Source organism: Neolamprologus brichardi, chromosome 17 (genome assembly GCF_056152115.1).
Source record: "Neolamprologus brichardi isolate AB-2024 chromosome 17, ASM5615211v1, whole genome shotgun sequence".
In the NCBI taxonomy this organism is placed as follows: Eukaryota; Metazoa; Chordata; class Actinopteri; order Cichliformes; family Cichlidae; genus Neolamprologus; species Neolamprologus brichardi.
Genome location: NC_142120.1, coordinates 38,422,434 through 38,441,316, shown reverse-complemented (window position 1 = coordinate 38,441,316; position 18,883 = coordinate 38,422,434). Strand labels below are relative to the sequence as shown.

General features: G+C 41.6%; 1 protein-coding gene and 1 long non-coding RNA gene across 6 annotated transcripts in view; one reads left to right on the top strand and one right to left on the bottom strand.

The window, feature by feature from the left end:
- Nucleotides 1–18,883, bottom strand: part of kcnc2 (potassium voltage-gated channel, Shaw-related subfamily, member 2) — a 155,453-nt gene that overhangs the window by 57,280 nt on the left and 79,290 nt on the right. For all 4 annotated transcript variants that reach the window (XM_087831198.1, XM_087831195.1, XM_087831196.1 and 1 more), the window contains exons 2-3: nucleotides 3,098–4,031; nucleotides 834–1,004 (exon numbers count right to left, since the gene is read on the bottom strand). In XM_087831198.1, the coding sequence (XP_087687324.1) occupies nucleotides 834–1,004; nucleotides 3,098–4,031 (1,105 nt within the window). The remainder of the gene's footprint in view (nucleotides 1–833; nucleotides 1,005–3,097; nucleotides 4,032–18,883) is intronic.
- LOC148098045 (uncharacterized) lies at nucleotides 13,774–16,007 on the top strand. 2 transcript variants are annotated; one of them, XR_015716712.1, is made up of 3 exons: nucleotides 13,774–13,860; nucleotides 14,306–14,521; nucleotides 15,061–16,007. It is a non-coding gene; the product is annotated as an uncharacterized LOC148098045 (long non-coding RNA). The 2 variants fall into 2 exon arrangements; XR_015716713.1 differs by having other exon boundaries at nucleotides 15,058–16,007.

Here is an 18,883-nt window from a genome sequence, read left to right as displayed (position 1 = left end):
CTCATCTCTTTTGCTGATTTTCATTTATTGGCCATGTCAAATAGAGCAGCATATAACTAATATCAGCTGATAATACTGGTCTGCTGATAAATCGCTCATGGCTTGGCCATTAGCCAATAATAAAAATGAAGAAGTCAATGTTTATGAGTTGACTAAAATCTGGTTCCTTAACCTTTTATCCTCTCTGACAGTGAAAACCTGTTTGCTGGTGTATCATCACCTTACAGGCAGATGATGTACTTTGCATTCTGTGGACGGACAGTGGACCAGGCCACAGCCAAAAAAGTAAGACACTGGGTCAGAAATTTATTCAACTGTTTCCAGGCAACCAGAAAACAGGAATAAATTGTGAAGAAAGCAACAGTTCTGAGTCAGCTGCCGGGAAGCGTTTGCCCCTTAGAAATGCCAAAAATGTTATGCAGCGTCTGTGGAGGGTCGCGACAGCACATCAACAGGTTACGTTACCTGAGCTGACTAGGGCTGAACATAAAGCCTCCTCCCTTCCTGGGATGTTGGTGTGCCACTCACTGAGGACATGGATCAGCTGATGAGCATTTGGACAAGTATCTGTGATTTTAATAGTACCTTCTAAAATGATAGGCGGTTTATTCAGACCGGTGGTTCCAGGAAACTGAACTTTACTAATGATGACTGATGATTCAAACAGCTAATCAGTAGCAGTGCACAACAGCAAGCGTGGATTTGACAATGATTTCCCAATGAACAACAGATCTGCATGCTTTTCAGAATACTTTTATAAAATGACATCACAATGTTCTATGTTGAATTAAATGACATTAAAAAAGTGAAATTTTACATATCAGTTAAACTACCTGTCTTTCGTATCCCCCCGTCTGCAGGGCAGGTGTAATCACTGGCAGCAAGCAGGAAACAGGTGCCCCCACTCCGGCGGTCCTGTTCTCGGGTGCTGGACCTACGCATGGGAACCCTCTCCTCAGGAGACATGGTGAGGTCACTGCCCCCGCTGCAGTCTACAGACAGAACTGAGAGAAAATCCATTTGCACATCCATATTTGCTTTTGTTCATTCATGCAGTTTACACCAAGCTGATGACTTTGTGGTACTTTTCCCTTATAGACATGACAACAGAAGAAGTTACCAAGCAATGAAACCACAATCCTCACGTCTGCCTTTAACAGAAAGAAACTATGATCCATGGAATGACGACACTCTGTGGATTTCAAAGATTTCAAGAAATCTGTTTTTACTTTAACCTCGTGAAAAGATACAGGTGAGACTGATGTTTCCATTGTTACTCAAAAAGGAAAACCCTGCCAAATAGCATAATTCATAGAGCCAAAACCTGATGTTGTTTTTGCCTTGTCTATATAAAAGAGCTATGACTGTGCATTTGAGTGACATTTTCCATCCATTATTAGGAAGGAGATCAGGCTAACACATTCTTCTTAACGTGTAACTACATGCTCTGGCAGTCAGAGAGCTCCTCTTTGGGGACTAAAGACACGTACTGACAGTTTCACAATTGGCCATGTCAATTTTTATGATTAAATATGTCATAAAGTTGAAGGGCTGGTGCATTTACGTGGTTCTAATAGTTTGTGGATGACAGTGGAGGTCCTGGGCACAGTGGAATAAAGTATAGCAGTGTTTCCCTTTGCAGGAGAATCATATCAATTTTTTGGGGATGGAAATTATTGGTAAAGATGAAAAAGTATCAAGATTAACTAACACCAGTGTGGAGCGTTAGCAATTACCATAGCTACACAGATTTATACATCTGTGCCCTCAAACGTATTCGATTTTAAATCAAACAGTGATGACGTGATTGGTGCAGACTTTAACTGAACGGGTGCAAAAACTGTATTATCTGTTCAGGAATTAGAGTCAATTGTTTGACATAGTCTTAATTTCAGATGCACCTTCATGGCTCCAATGAATTAACTCGCATATGTGTTACCTGGACAGGTGAATTCTCTATATTTCATCCAAAGAGACATCAGTGCAAGGAGCCCCTCCCCCAAAAAAGCAAAACCAAAAACTGAAGGCACAACTTACAAACGAGTGGCAACTAAATAAAGACCTGGCAGAGCGTCTCAGTGGCGGAAATATATATGTAATGAGATCCATGGGCTCTAGACTTGAAAGGATTCAAAACAGTCCTTACATTTGAAATTATGTTAGTTTGTCCAATTACTTTGAGCCTCTGCCAATGGGAACTATGGCTGTGATTCATAAACAGTAAATGCAAACATTACTGTAAAACTCTTTGAATTAAAAGCCACAATTCTGTACTTTGATTACACTGTGATTGTTTGATTTAAAAACTGCAAAAATATGTAATTGTTCAGAACAAGTTGTATGATTTGGTGTGTACCATGACCAACAACAGTTAAAACAACAACATATTCTGATGTCACAGGGTTGGGGGTTGCATGAACTATCAGACTCAGTACAAAGCTGGTATCTATATGTCCTATTTAAAGGATACATGAGAGGAAAGTATCTTTGCAGACTTAAGTTCTAAATGACCTTTGAGAAAATCAGAGAGGCGACTATGGCAGAATAATTCTGTTTGTGCATCCAGTCAATGAATCATGAAATATTCTGCGGTTATTAAATGTAAGTTTCAGGGACTTAATAAACAGATAGTAGGGAGCACCTACCCTGAGGAATGTCTGTATTAGCGACTATACAGAGGTCAACATTAATTTCCATCAATATCAGATGTGTCAGAGTCAATTACTGATATGGTACTGGAGGGAAAAGCAGCCACCTACGGTCTGAGCACCAAATGAGCAATCCCTACAGGAAGAAACACTTGGAAACGAGGAGTCTGAATGCTTATCTCCCACTCTCTGTACCTTTGGCATTGGTGCTGTAAAAACAGCTCAGTATCTGTTGGGGAACTGCGTTGGAGCTTATGGGTCACATGGGGAAATCATGTGTAGAATCTGTCAGATGGCCACGGCTCTCTAACTGAAAGGAAGTCCCTCATGACTTCTCTTCATTGTCACTACATAAACAACCCCCTCCAGTGTAATCTGAATTAACTGTTAAACAAAGCGTCTCTAAGTTCTGTTTTCCATATGATCTTTGTCTAAACATATGGTCTTACCTGAACGGTTGCGTTCTAGTACCCTGCTGCCTTTGACGTGGCACAGGTCACCTTGAGTACTGTTGCAGGTGGTGTTGAGATCAGCTTTGCAGTAGGTGGGGGAGCCTCCCTGCACTGCTTGAGGGATATGTTTCTTCCTCTTTTTGGGTAACTTCTGCTTGGCCATAGCCAGAGAATAGTACATTCCAAAGTTATTGACGATAACGGGCACAGGCATGGCTATCGTCAGCACACCGGCTAAAGCACATAATGCGCCCACGACCATACCTGACCAGGTCTCTGGATACATATCACCATATCCCAGTGTTGTCATGGTTACCACGGCCCACCAGAAGCCGATGGGGATGTTCTTGAACTTAGTGTGGAGGGTAGCCGTGGGATCATTGGGCTTGGCGCCGATTCTTTCGGCATAGTATATCATTGTGGCAAAAATTAACACTCCCAATGCCAGGAAGATGATGAGCAGCAGGAATTCATTGGTGCTAGCCCGTAACGTGTGGCCCAGTACTCTAAGTCCCACAAAGTGTCGTGTTAACTTGAAGATACGCAGAATACGAACAAAACGAACCACCCTGAGGAAACCCAACACATCCTTGGCAGCCTTTGAAGAAAGGCCGCTCAGCCCAACCTCCAAGTAGAAAGGCAAGATAGCCACGAAGTCGATGATGTTAAGAAGACTCTTAAAAAACTCCAACTTGACTGGGCAGAAGGTCACACGCACCAGGAACTCAATGGTGAACCAGAAGACACAAACACCTTCCACATATGTAAGAGCAGGATCAGTTTCGATCTCATACTGTGGACCTGAGTCGGTCACGTTGCCGTCCCGCGCCACATCAGTCTTGTTGATGATTTTGTTGAAAGCCTCATGAGTCTCCAAACAGAAGGTGGTAATGGAAACCAGGATGAAGAACAAAGACACGAAGGCAATAAACTAAGAGAAAGAAGACAAAGAAGACAAAAACACATTATTGCCATTACATTTCATTTCAACCATGACTTCCTAGACTATTTAGGATAGATTCGACACCAAAATCATTCAATAAGTGTTCTCATGAGAACGGGACAAACTACAACAGTTTTATTACATTTGCATAATTTTGAAGGGACTAAAGAGCGGAGACTCAATCTGGGAATGCAGATCCAGTCTAGTAAAGCAAGAAAGGCCCAGTAGACTTCAAACCCAGTGGAGAAAGGTGACGGGGAATCTCTCCATTTGGTTTTGCATATTGAGTTATACACCCGCTCTCAAAAACATACTTCATTCTGACCTCATAGTTTAGCTGCTGTTACTATATTAGTCTAGAGCCAATAGCTCAAAGCTTAAAGGGCAATTAAAAAGGCTATTCTGCTGATATTCAAACCCTGATCTCTAATACATCTGGGCATGTCTATTAGCAACACGTTATAAAAATGATCATCTTCATTATAGATCGACTGACTTTGGCCTTATTTCTGTCACTTATGTTAGTGCTAAGCAATCGTCTTTGGAGTAAGATGTGACGTAATGCCATACCTTATCAAACCCTGTAAGATGCAGTATCATTTGAAAGGTCAATAATAAACTGCTATGCTTTAATAGGTTAACTGGCACCCAGTTGCAGACTTGTTCTTAACTCATTCACTGGTAGCTTACTGGACATCCTTGAGCAGATAGAGATTTGTTGCACAGTGGTAAAGTCTGAATCTATAGATCTACGATAAATATATCATTGACATCAGTTTGGCATTAGCAATCTATTCATTTTCCCAGAGGGAGTCTGCATGTTATTAAAGTAACATAGATAATCCTTAATGGAAACAGCTTCCTGATGTGGAGCTCAAATCCAGACTGCTGTGGAAGAAGACATGCTCAACTTTCTCTAAGAGCTGGATGGAGCAGATTTACAGCCTGGTATGCTGCTTCTCCACCATCCTCCCACAGTCCCTCCACTGGTGCGCTCTACCTACTGTGCTCTAAAGAAGTCGTTTCACACTCTGCCTTGTTTTGGATTGCATGACTCACACGCTCTCATAAATATCATTGCCACTATTTGGGTTACTGTGATCCTGAACTGTGTGTGCATTCACTCAAGTTCCTCTCTTTATGTATCGTTATTACCCTGTAAGTGTTTTTGTTCACACTTTCAATGGCACAAAGTTAAAGCCTCAGCACAGAGTGGGGATAAGTCGGTATCACTAAACACCATGCACTGTGGATTACTCAGTTTATATGTATTTTGAGATTGTTGATTATATACTATATGTAGATATGCAATATAAGGCAATATAACAAGCTGTTCAGTTCCCACCTCTGACATTGGGCTATGAGTTTATTTTCCTCTACTACAGACTGATCCAAGCTGTAGGCGAAGGTAAACAAGACGCCATTGCTGCAGTGGGATGTCACTTCTGAACTAACACAATAAATCTCTGCAGTACAGGGCACTGCATGTGATTTCACTTTTTCTCTTTGCTAAGAAATTAAGCAAATCATCGAACTCAATCTGGATGCAACCTGCTGCAAGAATAAACAACATTCAGAAGAATAATGCTCCCTCTCGAGGGCCATGGGTGAGTCTGTCCAAACTGTTTGAAGGACTCCAAAATGCAAGATCTAAACAACTGAGACGAGTTTTCACGTCATGCACGGTTTGAATACAAAATATAAGCGTAGTTTTTGAGAGCTGAATGCGTAAAAAGTTTGTTTTTGTGGTTTAGAGCAGCGGTCTCCAACCCCCGGGATACGGACCAGTATTGGGCCGCGCGAGAGTTGAGGCTCAGGTGTGAAATTCATGGGTTTCAGGTTTTTATCGGTTTTTAGCATTATTTTTAAATCATTTTTATCGTCAACTCTGTTTCCCTGGGTCTTTTGCCGTGTGCTATGAATACATTTTTTGGCACCGGTACTGGTTTTATTTTGTTATATTTATCTGCGACACCTTAAAGGCCGGTCTATGAAAATATTGTTGGACATAAACCGGTCCGTGGCGCAAAAAAGGTCGGGGACCTCTGGTTTAGAGGGTTTACAAGTGTGCTTATCAGCCACAACCACAACAGGCAACATGAAAAATACTGATCACTGCTAGAAATCTAAGACTACTGCTGTACGTGTAGATAGTATTTTTACATTTAACCCTACCGAAGACAGGCACCAACCCATGGTAGCAGCCTGTGCCTGTAAGACACTGCAACCCGCCAAGGTGTTGACCCTGCTTTGAAACTGCAGATTTGAATCTGATGGAGCATATGTGGCATGCACTGTAACATGCTAACCAGCAGGACCAAACAATCCTCTGCCAGCACCACAGGATGCCACCATAGCTCCAGTTTGCATGCCCCGATAGGTCAGAGCTCCTGTGGAAGTGTTTTATATTTGTTTTGTAGTTGCTTCTTTGTGTACATTAAACAGAAAAATGGAAAAATTCACTCATTCAAAATTCTTTTCCCTGTGTTTCTTTTATGATGTCTTTATTTCACCTTCCCTGCTCCATCTCTGTCCTCTTATCGTGACATTGGCTGAAACGAGCAGCCTGAGCTGCTTCCTGTAGCTGTGTGGATGCTGCGCCAACTAATGACGAGTTCTGTCTCGTGCTGGGATGTAATTCTGATGTGTTCACGTCTGTAGAGAAAGGATGTAGCATACAGCAGCCTTTAAAAGCTGGATCATGTCACAGTACAGCAGCTGGACATGAACTCACACTCACATGCTGCTGTAGCACTGATGTTTACACACACAGCCTCACAAGGTTATTTATGGTAGGTGTTAAAAATGCAAATGTGCCAACTTATCATGTGATTGCAGCACATGCACTCTGCATGATGAAGAAGTCCTGTGCTTCTATGAGTCGCTGTTTAAAGCAGGCACAGGGAGCACCACACACACACACACACACTGTTCAGTCGATTTCTGAACAATGCAGATCTAATTTAGCCAGAGGACGAGCTCCATTTGTCTGGCATGCTTCTTCAGAGAGTTTTTCAGACACAGTGATAACGGCTGCTGAGGAGCTACGACCTGTGACCTTCATGTACGGCTGCCACGTCACGCGCACATGGGGTAGAGACGGTAGATTTATATCTATAACAAGGCAGCCCTTAGCAGCTGGATTTACAGAGAGAGAAACGGGACAATTTTAGTGGAACAAACTTGTATTTATTTGCCATATGGCTCTCCTTACAAACGATTCACTCTTGAGCTTCTTCACAGCACAATCATCCCTCTAATGACAACTGGCAGCCTTAAATACCTTCAGCTGTCACAGACTAAACCATTATTCCACTCACAGGCGAATTCTTAAATCCCAACCTTCCACCACAGTATATAATATACCAATTTGAATAAATAAATACATACATTTCACATTTAATAAATATTTTAGACTTTAATCCTACACCAAACCCAATATTATAAAACCCCAAAAACCCGAGCACAAAAGATTCCCCACACTGCCTCAACCCGGAACCTTTAAATGGTGTCTGGACCCCGGGGAAACATTTGCCCAAACACCTTGGAGAAGACACTGGTTTCCTCACTGGTAAAACCTTGTGTTCTCTCAATCCCCATTCCTTTCTCCTCACAGACACCACCACATTCCTAGATGAAGAGCAGTTGTGCAGAAACAAGGCTAGCAACTGATTTTGAAATTCCCAATAAACATTCAATAAATAATTAAACTTCTTGTGTGCAAATGTTTAACTGTGCAAATCCATGCTGAAAGTGCGATGCTAAATGAAGTGCTTGATAAGGTGCAAGGTGTGCTCTACAGTGCTATACAGATTATAATATAAATGATAGTAAGGCTTTTCCTTACAGTCACACGTCGATGTTTCAGTTCATTAAACACATTATAAAATCAGACAAAGTAAAAAAAGAACCCAAGTAAATACAAAAGGCAGTTTTTCAAAGCTGTTCCCTTAATAAAGTAGTTTGAATAACTTTTCACTTAAGCTGGATTCTGATTTTCTTCAGGTTATCTTTGTCTAATTATATTTTTGTCTAATTCTTGTACTGATCAATTAAAAAAATTAAGTATGAAACATTCTTCATTATGTGAAGAGAGAATGGGGGAACAATGGCTCCTTCTCTGCCATCATGTTGGATAAGTGTGAGAAAATGGATCCATAGATGATTTTTTTTACCAGTTTACCAGTCCAGTTAATCAGGAGGGCTCTATTCAATTCAATTCAATTCAATTTTATTTATATAGCGCCAAATCACAACAAATGTCGCCTCAAGGCGCTTCATAGATACAGAGAAAAGCCCAACAATCATATGACCCCCTATGAGCAAGCACTTTGGCGACAGTGGGAAGGAAAAACTCCCTTTTAACAGGAAGAAACCTCCGGCAGAACCAGGCTCAGGGAGGGGCGGCCATCTGCTGCGACCGGTTGGGGTGAGAGAAGGAAGACAGGATAAAGACATGCTGTGGAAGAGAGACAGAGATTAATAACAGATACGATTCAATACAGAGAGGTCTGTTAATACATAGTGAGTGAGAAAGGTGACTGGAAAGGAAAAACTCAATGCATCATGGGAATCCCCCGGCAGCCTACATCTATTGCAGCATAACTAAGGGAGGATTCAGGGTCACCTGGTCCAGCCCTAACTATATGCTTTAGCAAAAAGGAAAGTTTTAAGCCTAATCTTAAAAGTAGAGATAGTGTCTGTCTTCCGAATCCAAACTGGAAGCTGGTTCCACAGAAGAGGGGCCTGAAAACTGAAGGCTCTCCCTCCCATTCTACTTTTAAATACTCTAGGAACAACAAGTAGGCCTGCAGAGCGAGAGCGAAGTGCTCTAATAGGGTGATATGGTACTACAAGGTCATTAAGATAAGATGGGGCCTGATTATTTAAGACCTTGTATGTGAGGAGCAGGATTTTGAATTCAATTCTGGATTTAACAGGAAGCCAATGAAGGGAAGCCAAAACAGGAGAAATATGCTCTCTCTTTCTAGTCCCTGTCAGTACTCTTGCTGCAGCATTTTGGATTAACTGAAGGCTTTTCAGTGAGTTTTTTGGACATCCTGATAATAATGAATTGCAGTAGTCCAGCCTGGAAGTAATAAATGCATGAACTAGTTTTTCAGCGTCACTCTGAGACAGGATATTTCTAATTTTAGAGATGTTGCGCAAATGGAAGAACGCAGTCTTACATATTTGTTTAATATGTGCGTTGAAGGACATATCCTGGTCAAAAATGACTCCAAGGTTCCTCACAGTGTTACTGGAGGCCAAGGTAATGCCATCCAGAGTAAGAATCTGGTTAGATACCATATTTCTAAGCTTTTCAGCGCCGAGTACAATGACCTCAGTTTTATCTGAGTTTAGAAGCAGAAAGTTAGTGGCCATCCAAGTCTTTATGTCTTTAAGACATTCCTGCAGTTTAACTAATTGGTGTGTGTTATCTGGCTTCATGGACAGATAGAGCTGGGTGTCATCTGCATAGCAGTGAAAATGTATGCTATGTCTTCTAATGATGCTGCCTAGGGGAAGCATGTATAATGTAAACAGAATTGGTCCTAGCACTGAACCCTGTGGAACTCCATAATTAACCTCAGTGTGTGAAGAGGACTCTCCATTTACATGCACAAATTGGAGTCTATTAGATAGATATGATACAAACCACTGCAGTGCAATACCTGTAATACCTACAGCATGTTCTAATCGCTCTAATAGAATATTATGGTCAACAGTATCGAATGCTGCACTAAGGTCAAGAAGGACAAGCACAGAGATGAGTCCACTGTCAGAGGCCATAAGAAGATCATTTGTAACCTTCACTAAAGCTGTTTCTGTGCTGTGATGAACTCTGAAACCTGTCTGAAACTCTTCAAATAAACCATTCCTCTGCAGATGATCTGTTAGCTGTTTGACAACTACTCTTTCAAGGATTTTTGATATGAAAGGAAGATTGGAGATTGGCCTATAATTAGCTAAGACTGCTGGGTCTAGAGATGGCTTTTTGAGTAAAGGTTTAACTGCAGCCACCTTGAAGGCCTGTGGTACATAGCCGATTATTAGAGATAGGTTGATCATATATAAGATCGAAGAATTAATCAATGGCAGAACTTCTTTGAGCAGTTTTGTAGGAATGGGGTCTAAAAGACACGTTGATGGTTTGGAGGAAGTAATTATTGACGTTAACTCAGAAAGATCGATTGGAAAAAAAGAGTCTAACTTAACATCAATGGAACTACAAGTAGCTGTAGATAATATTACATCTGTGGGATGATTATTGGTAATTTTTTCTCTAATGATAAAAATTTTATTTGTGAAGAAGTTCATGAAGTCATCACTAGTTAACGTTAAAGGGATGGTTGGCTCAAAAGAGCTCTGGCTTTTTGTCAGCCTGGCTACAGTGCTGAAGAGAAACCTGGGGTTGTTCTTATTTTCTTCAATCAGTGACGAATAGTAAGCTGTTCTGGCTTTGCGGAGGGCTTTCTTATAAAGCAACAAACTATTTCTCCAGGCTAAATGATGATCCTCTAAATTTGTGACACGCCATTTCCTCTCCAGATTACGAGTCGTCTGCTTGAGGGTACGTGTTTGAGAATTATACCACGGGGTCATGTACTTCTGATTAGAGACCTTAGTTTTCACTGGAGCTACAGTATCCAGAGTCGTACGTAGTGAGGAGGTGAAATTATTAACAAGATAATCGACCTCTGTTGGGGTAGCGTTCAGATAGCTGCTCTGCTCTGTGTTGGTACAGGGCATTGACGATGATAACAGTGGCTGGATTATATTCTTAAACTTAGTTACAGCGCTTTCAGAAAGACATCTACTTTGATAAAGTCCACTCTCCACTGCTGCGTAATCAATTATTGTAAATGTAAATTTTATCAAGAAATGATCAGACAGGAGAGGGTTTTCAGGAAACACTGTTAAATGTTCAGTTTCTATGCCATATGTTAAAACCAGATCTAGAGTGTGATTAAAGTGGTGGGTGGGTTCTTTTACATTTTGAGAGAAACCAATTGAGTCTAACAACAGATTAAATGCCATGTTGAGGCTGTCATTTTTAGCATCTACATGGATGTTAAAATCACCCACAATAATTATTTTATCTGAGCTCAGAACTAAATCAGATATAAAGTCTGAGAAATCAGACAGAAACTCTGTGTAAGGCCCAGGTGGACGATAGATGATAACAAGTAAGACTGGTTTCTGAGTTTCACAGCTGGGGTGGATAATGTTAAGCATCAGGCTTTCAAATGAATTAAAAGTCTGTCTTGGTCTTTCATTAATTAATAGACTGGTGTGAAAAATTGCTGCCACACCGCCCCCTCGACCTGTGCTTCGAGATTTCTGGTAGTTAGAATGACTCGGGGGTGTTGATTCATTTAAGCTAACATAATCATCCTGCTGCAACCAGGTTTCTGTAAGGCAGAGTAAATCAATTTGTTGATCAATTATTAAGTCATGTACTAACAGAGACTTGGAGGAGAGAGACCTAATATTTAATAATCCACATTTCACTGTTTTACTCTTTGGTTCAGATGTGGATACTGTATTGTTCTTTCTTTGTAAATGTTTAAGTTGTTTGTTGCTGGTTTTTAGTTTGTTTTTTGTCTTTTTGGAAGCAGACACAGTCTCTATGGAGATGGGTTTTTGGGGGGGTAGCAGGAGGAGAGAAGCTGCAGAGAGGCGTGTAAGACTGCAACTCTGCTTCCTGGTCCCAACTCTGGATAGTCATGTTTTGAGGGGTTTAATAAATTTGTCCATATTTCTAGAAATGAGAGCTGCTCCATCCAAAGTGGGATGGATGCCATCTCTCCTAACACTACTACAGAACACTGTATGAATTAGAAATATGGCCTTTTTTAAATCTCCTGCATTGAAAAATTCTCCTCAAAAAGGAAACATCCCATCAGTTCTACTAAAGGAGCTGCTGTATCAGTGAACATGGTCTCTATGATTGAATGCACTCTTGGTCTCAACACGACGAATCTCAAAGTTGCCTCTGAAGCTGATTTGGTGTTTTTAACACACTAACAATAAAAATAAATAAATAAATAAAAATCATCATTGTGTTGTTTGCTCTGTTTGTCCAGTGGATTTATTCTGCAGACTGAATTGAGCATCTTGGTCTCCAAGGGCAACTAGCACAGCAATAACCTTTAGCATTGCTTTAAGCATGACTGAAATCTCAAGCATATCTTTCTCTCCCCTTACAAACTATATGCAGCCGTTTGTTCTTACTGAATATCAACAAGTGGAAAAAGATGAGACCTTCATGTTGCTCAGGCGCTGATTTTGTGTTATTTTATTGTGTCTGAGATGAATGCTTTCACATCCCTGCTGCATCACGTTAGGCTTGGTTCCCTATCTGCCACTCAGAGGAAGAACTGTCTCCTTCAGGACTTCATTTTATTAAATTATCTTAAGATGTAGTGTTAGCTCTGATTATTCAGAAAAACCATAAGCAGCATCATGAAACCAGGATTTCATAATGACTGAGAAATGAAAAGCAGGAGATGTCAAGTCATCCATGTAGTACCTCTGTTAGATGTTGAAGTCAAGTCTTCTTCTACTCTGCACATCACATCTGCTGTGTTCCCGCTCGAGCACATGGCTTTAAAAAACAGAAACACTTTGGACTGTGTTTGATTCACCACCTCCATCTATGCACACGTTTGTAGGCATTGGCTCCGCCTGGGTCAGGTGCTTCCATTTGTAATAGTGATCAGACAGCAGTTGGATTTATTATAGCAGCTACACTTTGATGGAAAGCCTAAGAAGAACAGTACACAGGCTGTAGTACTGCTGAACTGTCATGGAGAGATCCATGATTATCAGCTGCCAGTCTGGAAAGACATTTACAGTCCGTTGTGACGAACAGCTGCCAGTCTTAAACCCCACGATGTGAGATATTCTCTGTAAATCCCGGTAGCTTTGGGTCTCAGTCATAGAGCTAAAAACAGAACGACTCTAACGGACAATACATTTGTTTGTATACTGGCACAGCAACACGTAGGATGGACAAATGTTGGCAGTCTCCCAGTGAAAAATCCCCCACATGCACAGACACAACCAGTCCACCGCGCTGCTCAGGCTCTGTTTCAGAAACTGCCCTGCTGGCTTGGCCAATCAGCATGCTTGCTGTCCTCACGTCCACCATCTGTTTGACACTATGAGTGGAAGCTCTGTGTTCCTGGACCTGAGACCACCATCCACCACTGTGATGGTGAAGGCCCCTGTAAAGCTGTTATGACATCGTGAAGCTAAGGGGACCCTGGAGGTGCTAACACAGTCTGAGAGGAAGTCAGTCACATGCACACACGTGCGTGTGCACACTGACATAATGAAACCTGTGGGGTTTGAGCCTTTATGTGAGCTGTCTTCTGATTGTCTGGTTATAATTTCAGTTTCAGGGCTTTCCAATGCCTCAGCTTAAACTGCACGTCCACATAGTCCCAGTATGCAAAGATAGCATGTACTGCTGGGAGGGTGCATTCACCTCCAGACACCTGATCCCTCTGGCTCTGCTGCTACTCCACTAGCTTTGTAGTCCAATCCAATATTACATGAGGTTTATGACATTGTAACACAAAATGAGCAGTTACAAGTCAATGAACTTTATCCCAGTGGTGAACAGTTGTGCTGGTGTAGTTCTTCTTCCCACCAGCAGGAGTCCCTACAGTTCTTTCATGCCAAGATTTGTTTGTTATTAGCTGTAGAGTTAGTAATGCAGCACACTTTGAGAAAAGACTGACTCAGCATGTTGTTCTGATAAACATCTGCATCCATCCTCTTCGTTGTTTTACAGAAAGCATCGCTTGTGAGTATTTAAGTTGAACAAGAGTTAATACAACTATATTTGCTATTATTTATGCACTTTTATGGTTAAAGGTGTACTGTATTGAGATTTACTTTCTTTCCAGTGTTAGCTAGTTTAGTCAACTGGTTTGCATTATCGTGTGAATATATAGACTGAATATTATTTTCTTCTGTTTGTAGTTTCACTCTGTTGATAATTGAAGGCAGCGTCAATAAAAGGGACGATACACCTGTCAGTTGTCGAGGAGTTGCCTTTACATGTTAGACTGGCACCTTCCTTATCTGTTTTTAAATCACGTCTTAAAACATATTTATTTACCTTGGCTTTTAGCACAGCAGGACTTGTTGATGTCTCTTAATATATTTTCTTATTAATTATATTATTTTTAATTTTAAGATATTTTATATGTAATTTAAACTGTTTCCTCTCTGTTTTATATTTGTAGCACTTTGGTCAACATTGTTGGATGTAAAGTGCGTTATAAATAAGGATGCTATGCTATCTGCATAACTGTATCCAGTGTAGCAGTGAGGGCAGAATAACAGCTACCACTGGGAGTGAAGCGTCCTGCTGAACCAGAGCACCACAGTCCTCTGGTGACCAACTGTAATGAAGAAAAAGGAATAAATATGCAGTTCGTCTAATGGCCACTTGGCTTCAGGTGAGTCAGTCGCCTGCTGCATCAACACGTTCTCACTCCCAAAGCGTAACATTTTACGCTAGGTGACAAATCGTCAACATATTACGTTTTCGGCTACCCACCACGTTCCTAAATGACGACCTCGGAAAAATGAGGAAATATGAGAACCGTATGGACTCAATCTACACATGTTCGCTCTTTTTCTTCAAATCGCTTAGAAATACGCTATTTAACATCATTAAAGTCCTGGTTAAGCTCAGGAAAAAGGTTATGGTTAGGGCTAGGGATAAGGTTAGGTTTAGGGCTGGAATACAGGGCTGGAACGTCGATTACCGCGGGAGCGTCATTGCACTGGATTTTGCCCATAACCCACCGCGTACCTAAGAACGCCGAAGGTCTCCTTTCGCGTTCCTCAGGAACGCCGCGGGACGTGACAAAACGTCGGCATGTTACGCCTCGGGAGTGAGAACGGGCTCGCTGCATAAATGGTTTCAGACTTCAGAGCAGCTGTACGGTTGGTCTTTTTTAAAATTCATCATTCATCCATTTCACACCAGCAGCTGTAACTAATGTCTGCCAGGCTCCGCCCCCACCAACGGTGGTAACTGAACTGGACCTATCAGCATTTGGAGAACGTTTGGATGAATGCTACGACTATAACATGGCTGCCTGTGTGATGCAGACTGTGTAAGAAGTCTGTTCTTCAGTTTGGGTGAACTTCACACAGAAACACGGATCTATGTGCTGCACCTGCTTGCATTGACCTCCTGCAGTCATTCGATTCATTTAGAGCTCTGATGAACTCAATTTATACTTCATTTATAACACTCATAACAAAACAGCATCCAGAAGTAGATGCTGAGCACACTGAAGGTTTCACAGCTGGAAGAGCCAGACATTTCTCAAAGAGAGCAAACTGCTAAAAACACGACTCCAAAATAAAACACGACTGCTCCGTGTGTGCAAGCTCGGTGAGCTGGTGATGGTTAAATATTTTGTTATTTCTGAAGTGAGCAAAACAACAACATTTTCATTTCAGTGTTGAAAAAAATGTAAAAATAATAAAAGCATTTTTCCATTAAACACAATTTTAATTGATCAAAGTTCAAACAAATCCTCTCAGTGTAAATATGTTGCTACCTCGTAGGTATACGAGTGCATTACTCTAGCTGGATGTACAGCAGAGATCAGCAGACATCCAAAGCTTTCTGCTCCTTCAGTCACCGAGCTTAGCTCCAGCTGGAAGCAGAGACCCTCGGGCAGAGACATCCCTCTGTCTGTCACTCAGCAGTGTTGTGTCTCTTCAAAGCAACTCCCCCTCCTCGCTTTCACATCACTACAACCCACTTTTCTGACAACACTCCAGGGAGCGACACTGATCACCTACATAATGACGAGAGCGTCTCGCTCTGTGTATCTAACCCTGTCTTCTTCCTCTCTTTGTGCTGCCTAGTAACCATTGAAGTGAGTCTCGTAAACATAACTCAAACCGATTCCACAGCTGATTGTTTTCTGACTTTTGGAAGTCTGTAATCGACCAGATTAGGGATTTTTGCAGCTAGCGAGAGAGACGGACAAATGATATTCTGAAAATGAATGAACATATTCCAAATGAACGTTAGCTGTCTCCATATCTAAAAAACCTCCATGTATCTATGCCACAAATCACTTTTCAGTGTCTTGTATGGGCAGAGAATTAAATTATAAAGAGTTGTTCACATTTGACATTTTAACTGTCATTCTTTTTATTTATTTATTTGTTTATTTAGCAAAAACATATTTGGATAAAAGTTTGGTTAGCTTGATCAGCGAGACACAGTGATGCTCTGCATGTGTGGACAGGTCTACACTGATGCCTGCAAAGAGGTGCAAACAAGTGAACAATTAACACTAGGATTGTATTCGTAGGACTAGCAGACTGCTAGCAGCTACAGTCAGTAGCCTTACTGAAACTTAAAGTAGTGAGCTATAAACACTCATAAAGTTTGGAAGAAGCTTGTAAACGTGTTTGCAATGAGCTTCCAGTTACATTAGATTCAGATTTGCGTCACTTCTTGTGTCCACACACATTAAAAAAACAACAGAAGTTCTGTTTCATCCCAAATGTATTTGGGTCAAATCTTGATAATAAACGTAAACATGATTATCATTGATTGTATTGTTACAGTACTCACTGTCGAATTTGTAATAATATACACAACACACATGCAGGTAACTAATGTTTCAGTGTTGACATCAGACAATCAGACGAGGAAAAACAACCTTGCAAATCACAAGCAGGCTCTATTTCAGCTTTTTCTGCTTTCATGTGAAAATTGATTTGAATTGAAACATCGAGTTTGATGGCAGCCCTTTCTTTAAGGCTCAGTCTACATGAAGATATTATTCACTTGTTTGACCTTTCAAGTGTGAATAAGAGGCCAAGTGACTGACACAGTCCTCCAATGATGCTGCTGTCCAATGATGCTGCTGTCCACTCTGTGTAGTCAGTCTGCTGAATACTAACACTGAAAGCTAAGTGAACTGAGTAGACAAGGAAAGAAAACTGTCACTGATATAGAAGATTTTGAAATCTTGTAGTTTAAAGCTGTAAAGCTCACTCGCCCTGTCGAGAACCTTTGGATGACTGCATCCTGTTAGCTGTACACGCAGCTCGTGTATGTTCTTCGACTTGCTGTTTGATAGCTGGGCCACCCTGTAGCAGCACTGTGCATGCTGTCACAGTCAGCTCCCAATCTAAAATCAAACAGCAGCTAAATCAACTTTAATCAGTGTAGTTAACTGAATGGACCATTTAAAGATCATCGTACCACATACATAATTAAACCGCCAAGTAACTGATTTCCATCTCAGCCTTTATTTAATGAAAGAAAGCCCTGTGTCTATAAAATAAGCAGGGGAAAAATAAAGCAAGGCGCTGCGAGGACAGTGATGAGTCCTGGGGAATATCAGAGATGGCAAAAATAGAGTCTATTAATCTTACATTACAGTAAAGTCCTCCCCAAACGCATGTTTTTGTCAGACACAGGACTGCACTTTTCTTCATCCCTGTCAGCTGCCACCATGGTAACAGCACCGTTCCTTTTTTCTCTTTGTGATCGCTCACGATGGTGAATCGCAAATGAGGAGAGAGAAAGGGAAGAAGAATGGGAGGCGGGGGAGGCAGCAGAGGGGTAAATGAATGCTCATGTTCTTTAGCAGGGACAGGGTTTCCCCTCTCACTGTCACTTCCTGCCTCGGTCTCCCTGAACTAAAAACATGTTTTTGTTGTTAGCACAGACTAATGACAATGCAACATTAGCTGCTGTCTCTCAGCCTAAGAGACTGGTTTCAGCGCTAACTGAGAACCAACAGAGGATGCAGGACAGATGTTAGCAAGCAACATCCACACTGCAAACCAAAAACCACAGAATGTTCCCCTCGTTCCCTCTGGCATTAGCTCCCTCATTATACGGCTCACTGTGACATGACAGCCAGCTCACAGAGGGAACCCTTCTAAATCCACAGATTTTGGCAACCAGCCACTTGTTGGGGCTAAAAATAGCCTATCAAATGTTTTCCAGGCATGCTAATTTGAATAATTCGTTGTCACTTTAAGTGGATGAAGTCAGCGTTGGAGGAAATGTTGGGGAGCTGAGGTAGAGACAAATGAATCCTTGCCAGCCACTGCTGTTGACTCAAAGGGTCAAGACAAATGTAGAGAGATTCAGCTTTAATGAGCACAAGGCCTAATTTATGCTCACATGATTTCTTTGGTATTGTGCAATACATCCATCCATTCGCTTCCGCTTCTCCTTTTCAGGGTCGCGGGGGCGCTGGAGCCTATCCCAGCTGTCATAGGGCGAGAGGCGGGGTACACCCTGGACAGGTCGCCAGTCTGTCGCAGGGCCAACACACAGGGACAGACAACCATTCACACTCACATTCACACCTAGTGGCAATTTGGATTTTCCAATTAACCTATCCCCACAAGCTGCATGTCTTTGGACGGTGGGAGGAAGCCGGAGTACCCGGAGGGAACCCACACAAACACGGGGAGAACATGCAAACTCCACACAGGAAGACCTGATGGTGGAATTAAACTCAGGACCTTCTTGCTGTGCGGCAACAGTGCTAACCACCGTGCCACCGTGCTGCCAATTGTGCAATACCATTAATTTCATGTTTTAGTGTGTTTTGCTGCGAGCTCCTTCAAAGTACGATGTGACAAAGCTAGGTTCATGGAGCATTTAAGATAGATTATGTTGATAGGATTCAGCCTGTGTTTGCCATTAAACCACATCTAGTTCAAACCAGGCAGCATCTCGAGAGAACTGCTGACCAACAGGGTCACAACCGTGGTTGTATTTTTGGAAAATCACAGCCTGTTAGAGCCTTTACATG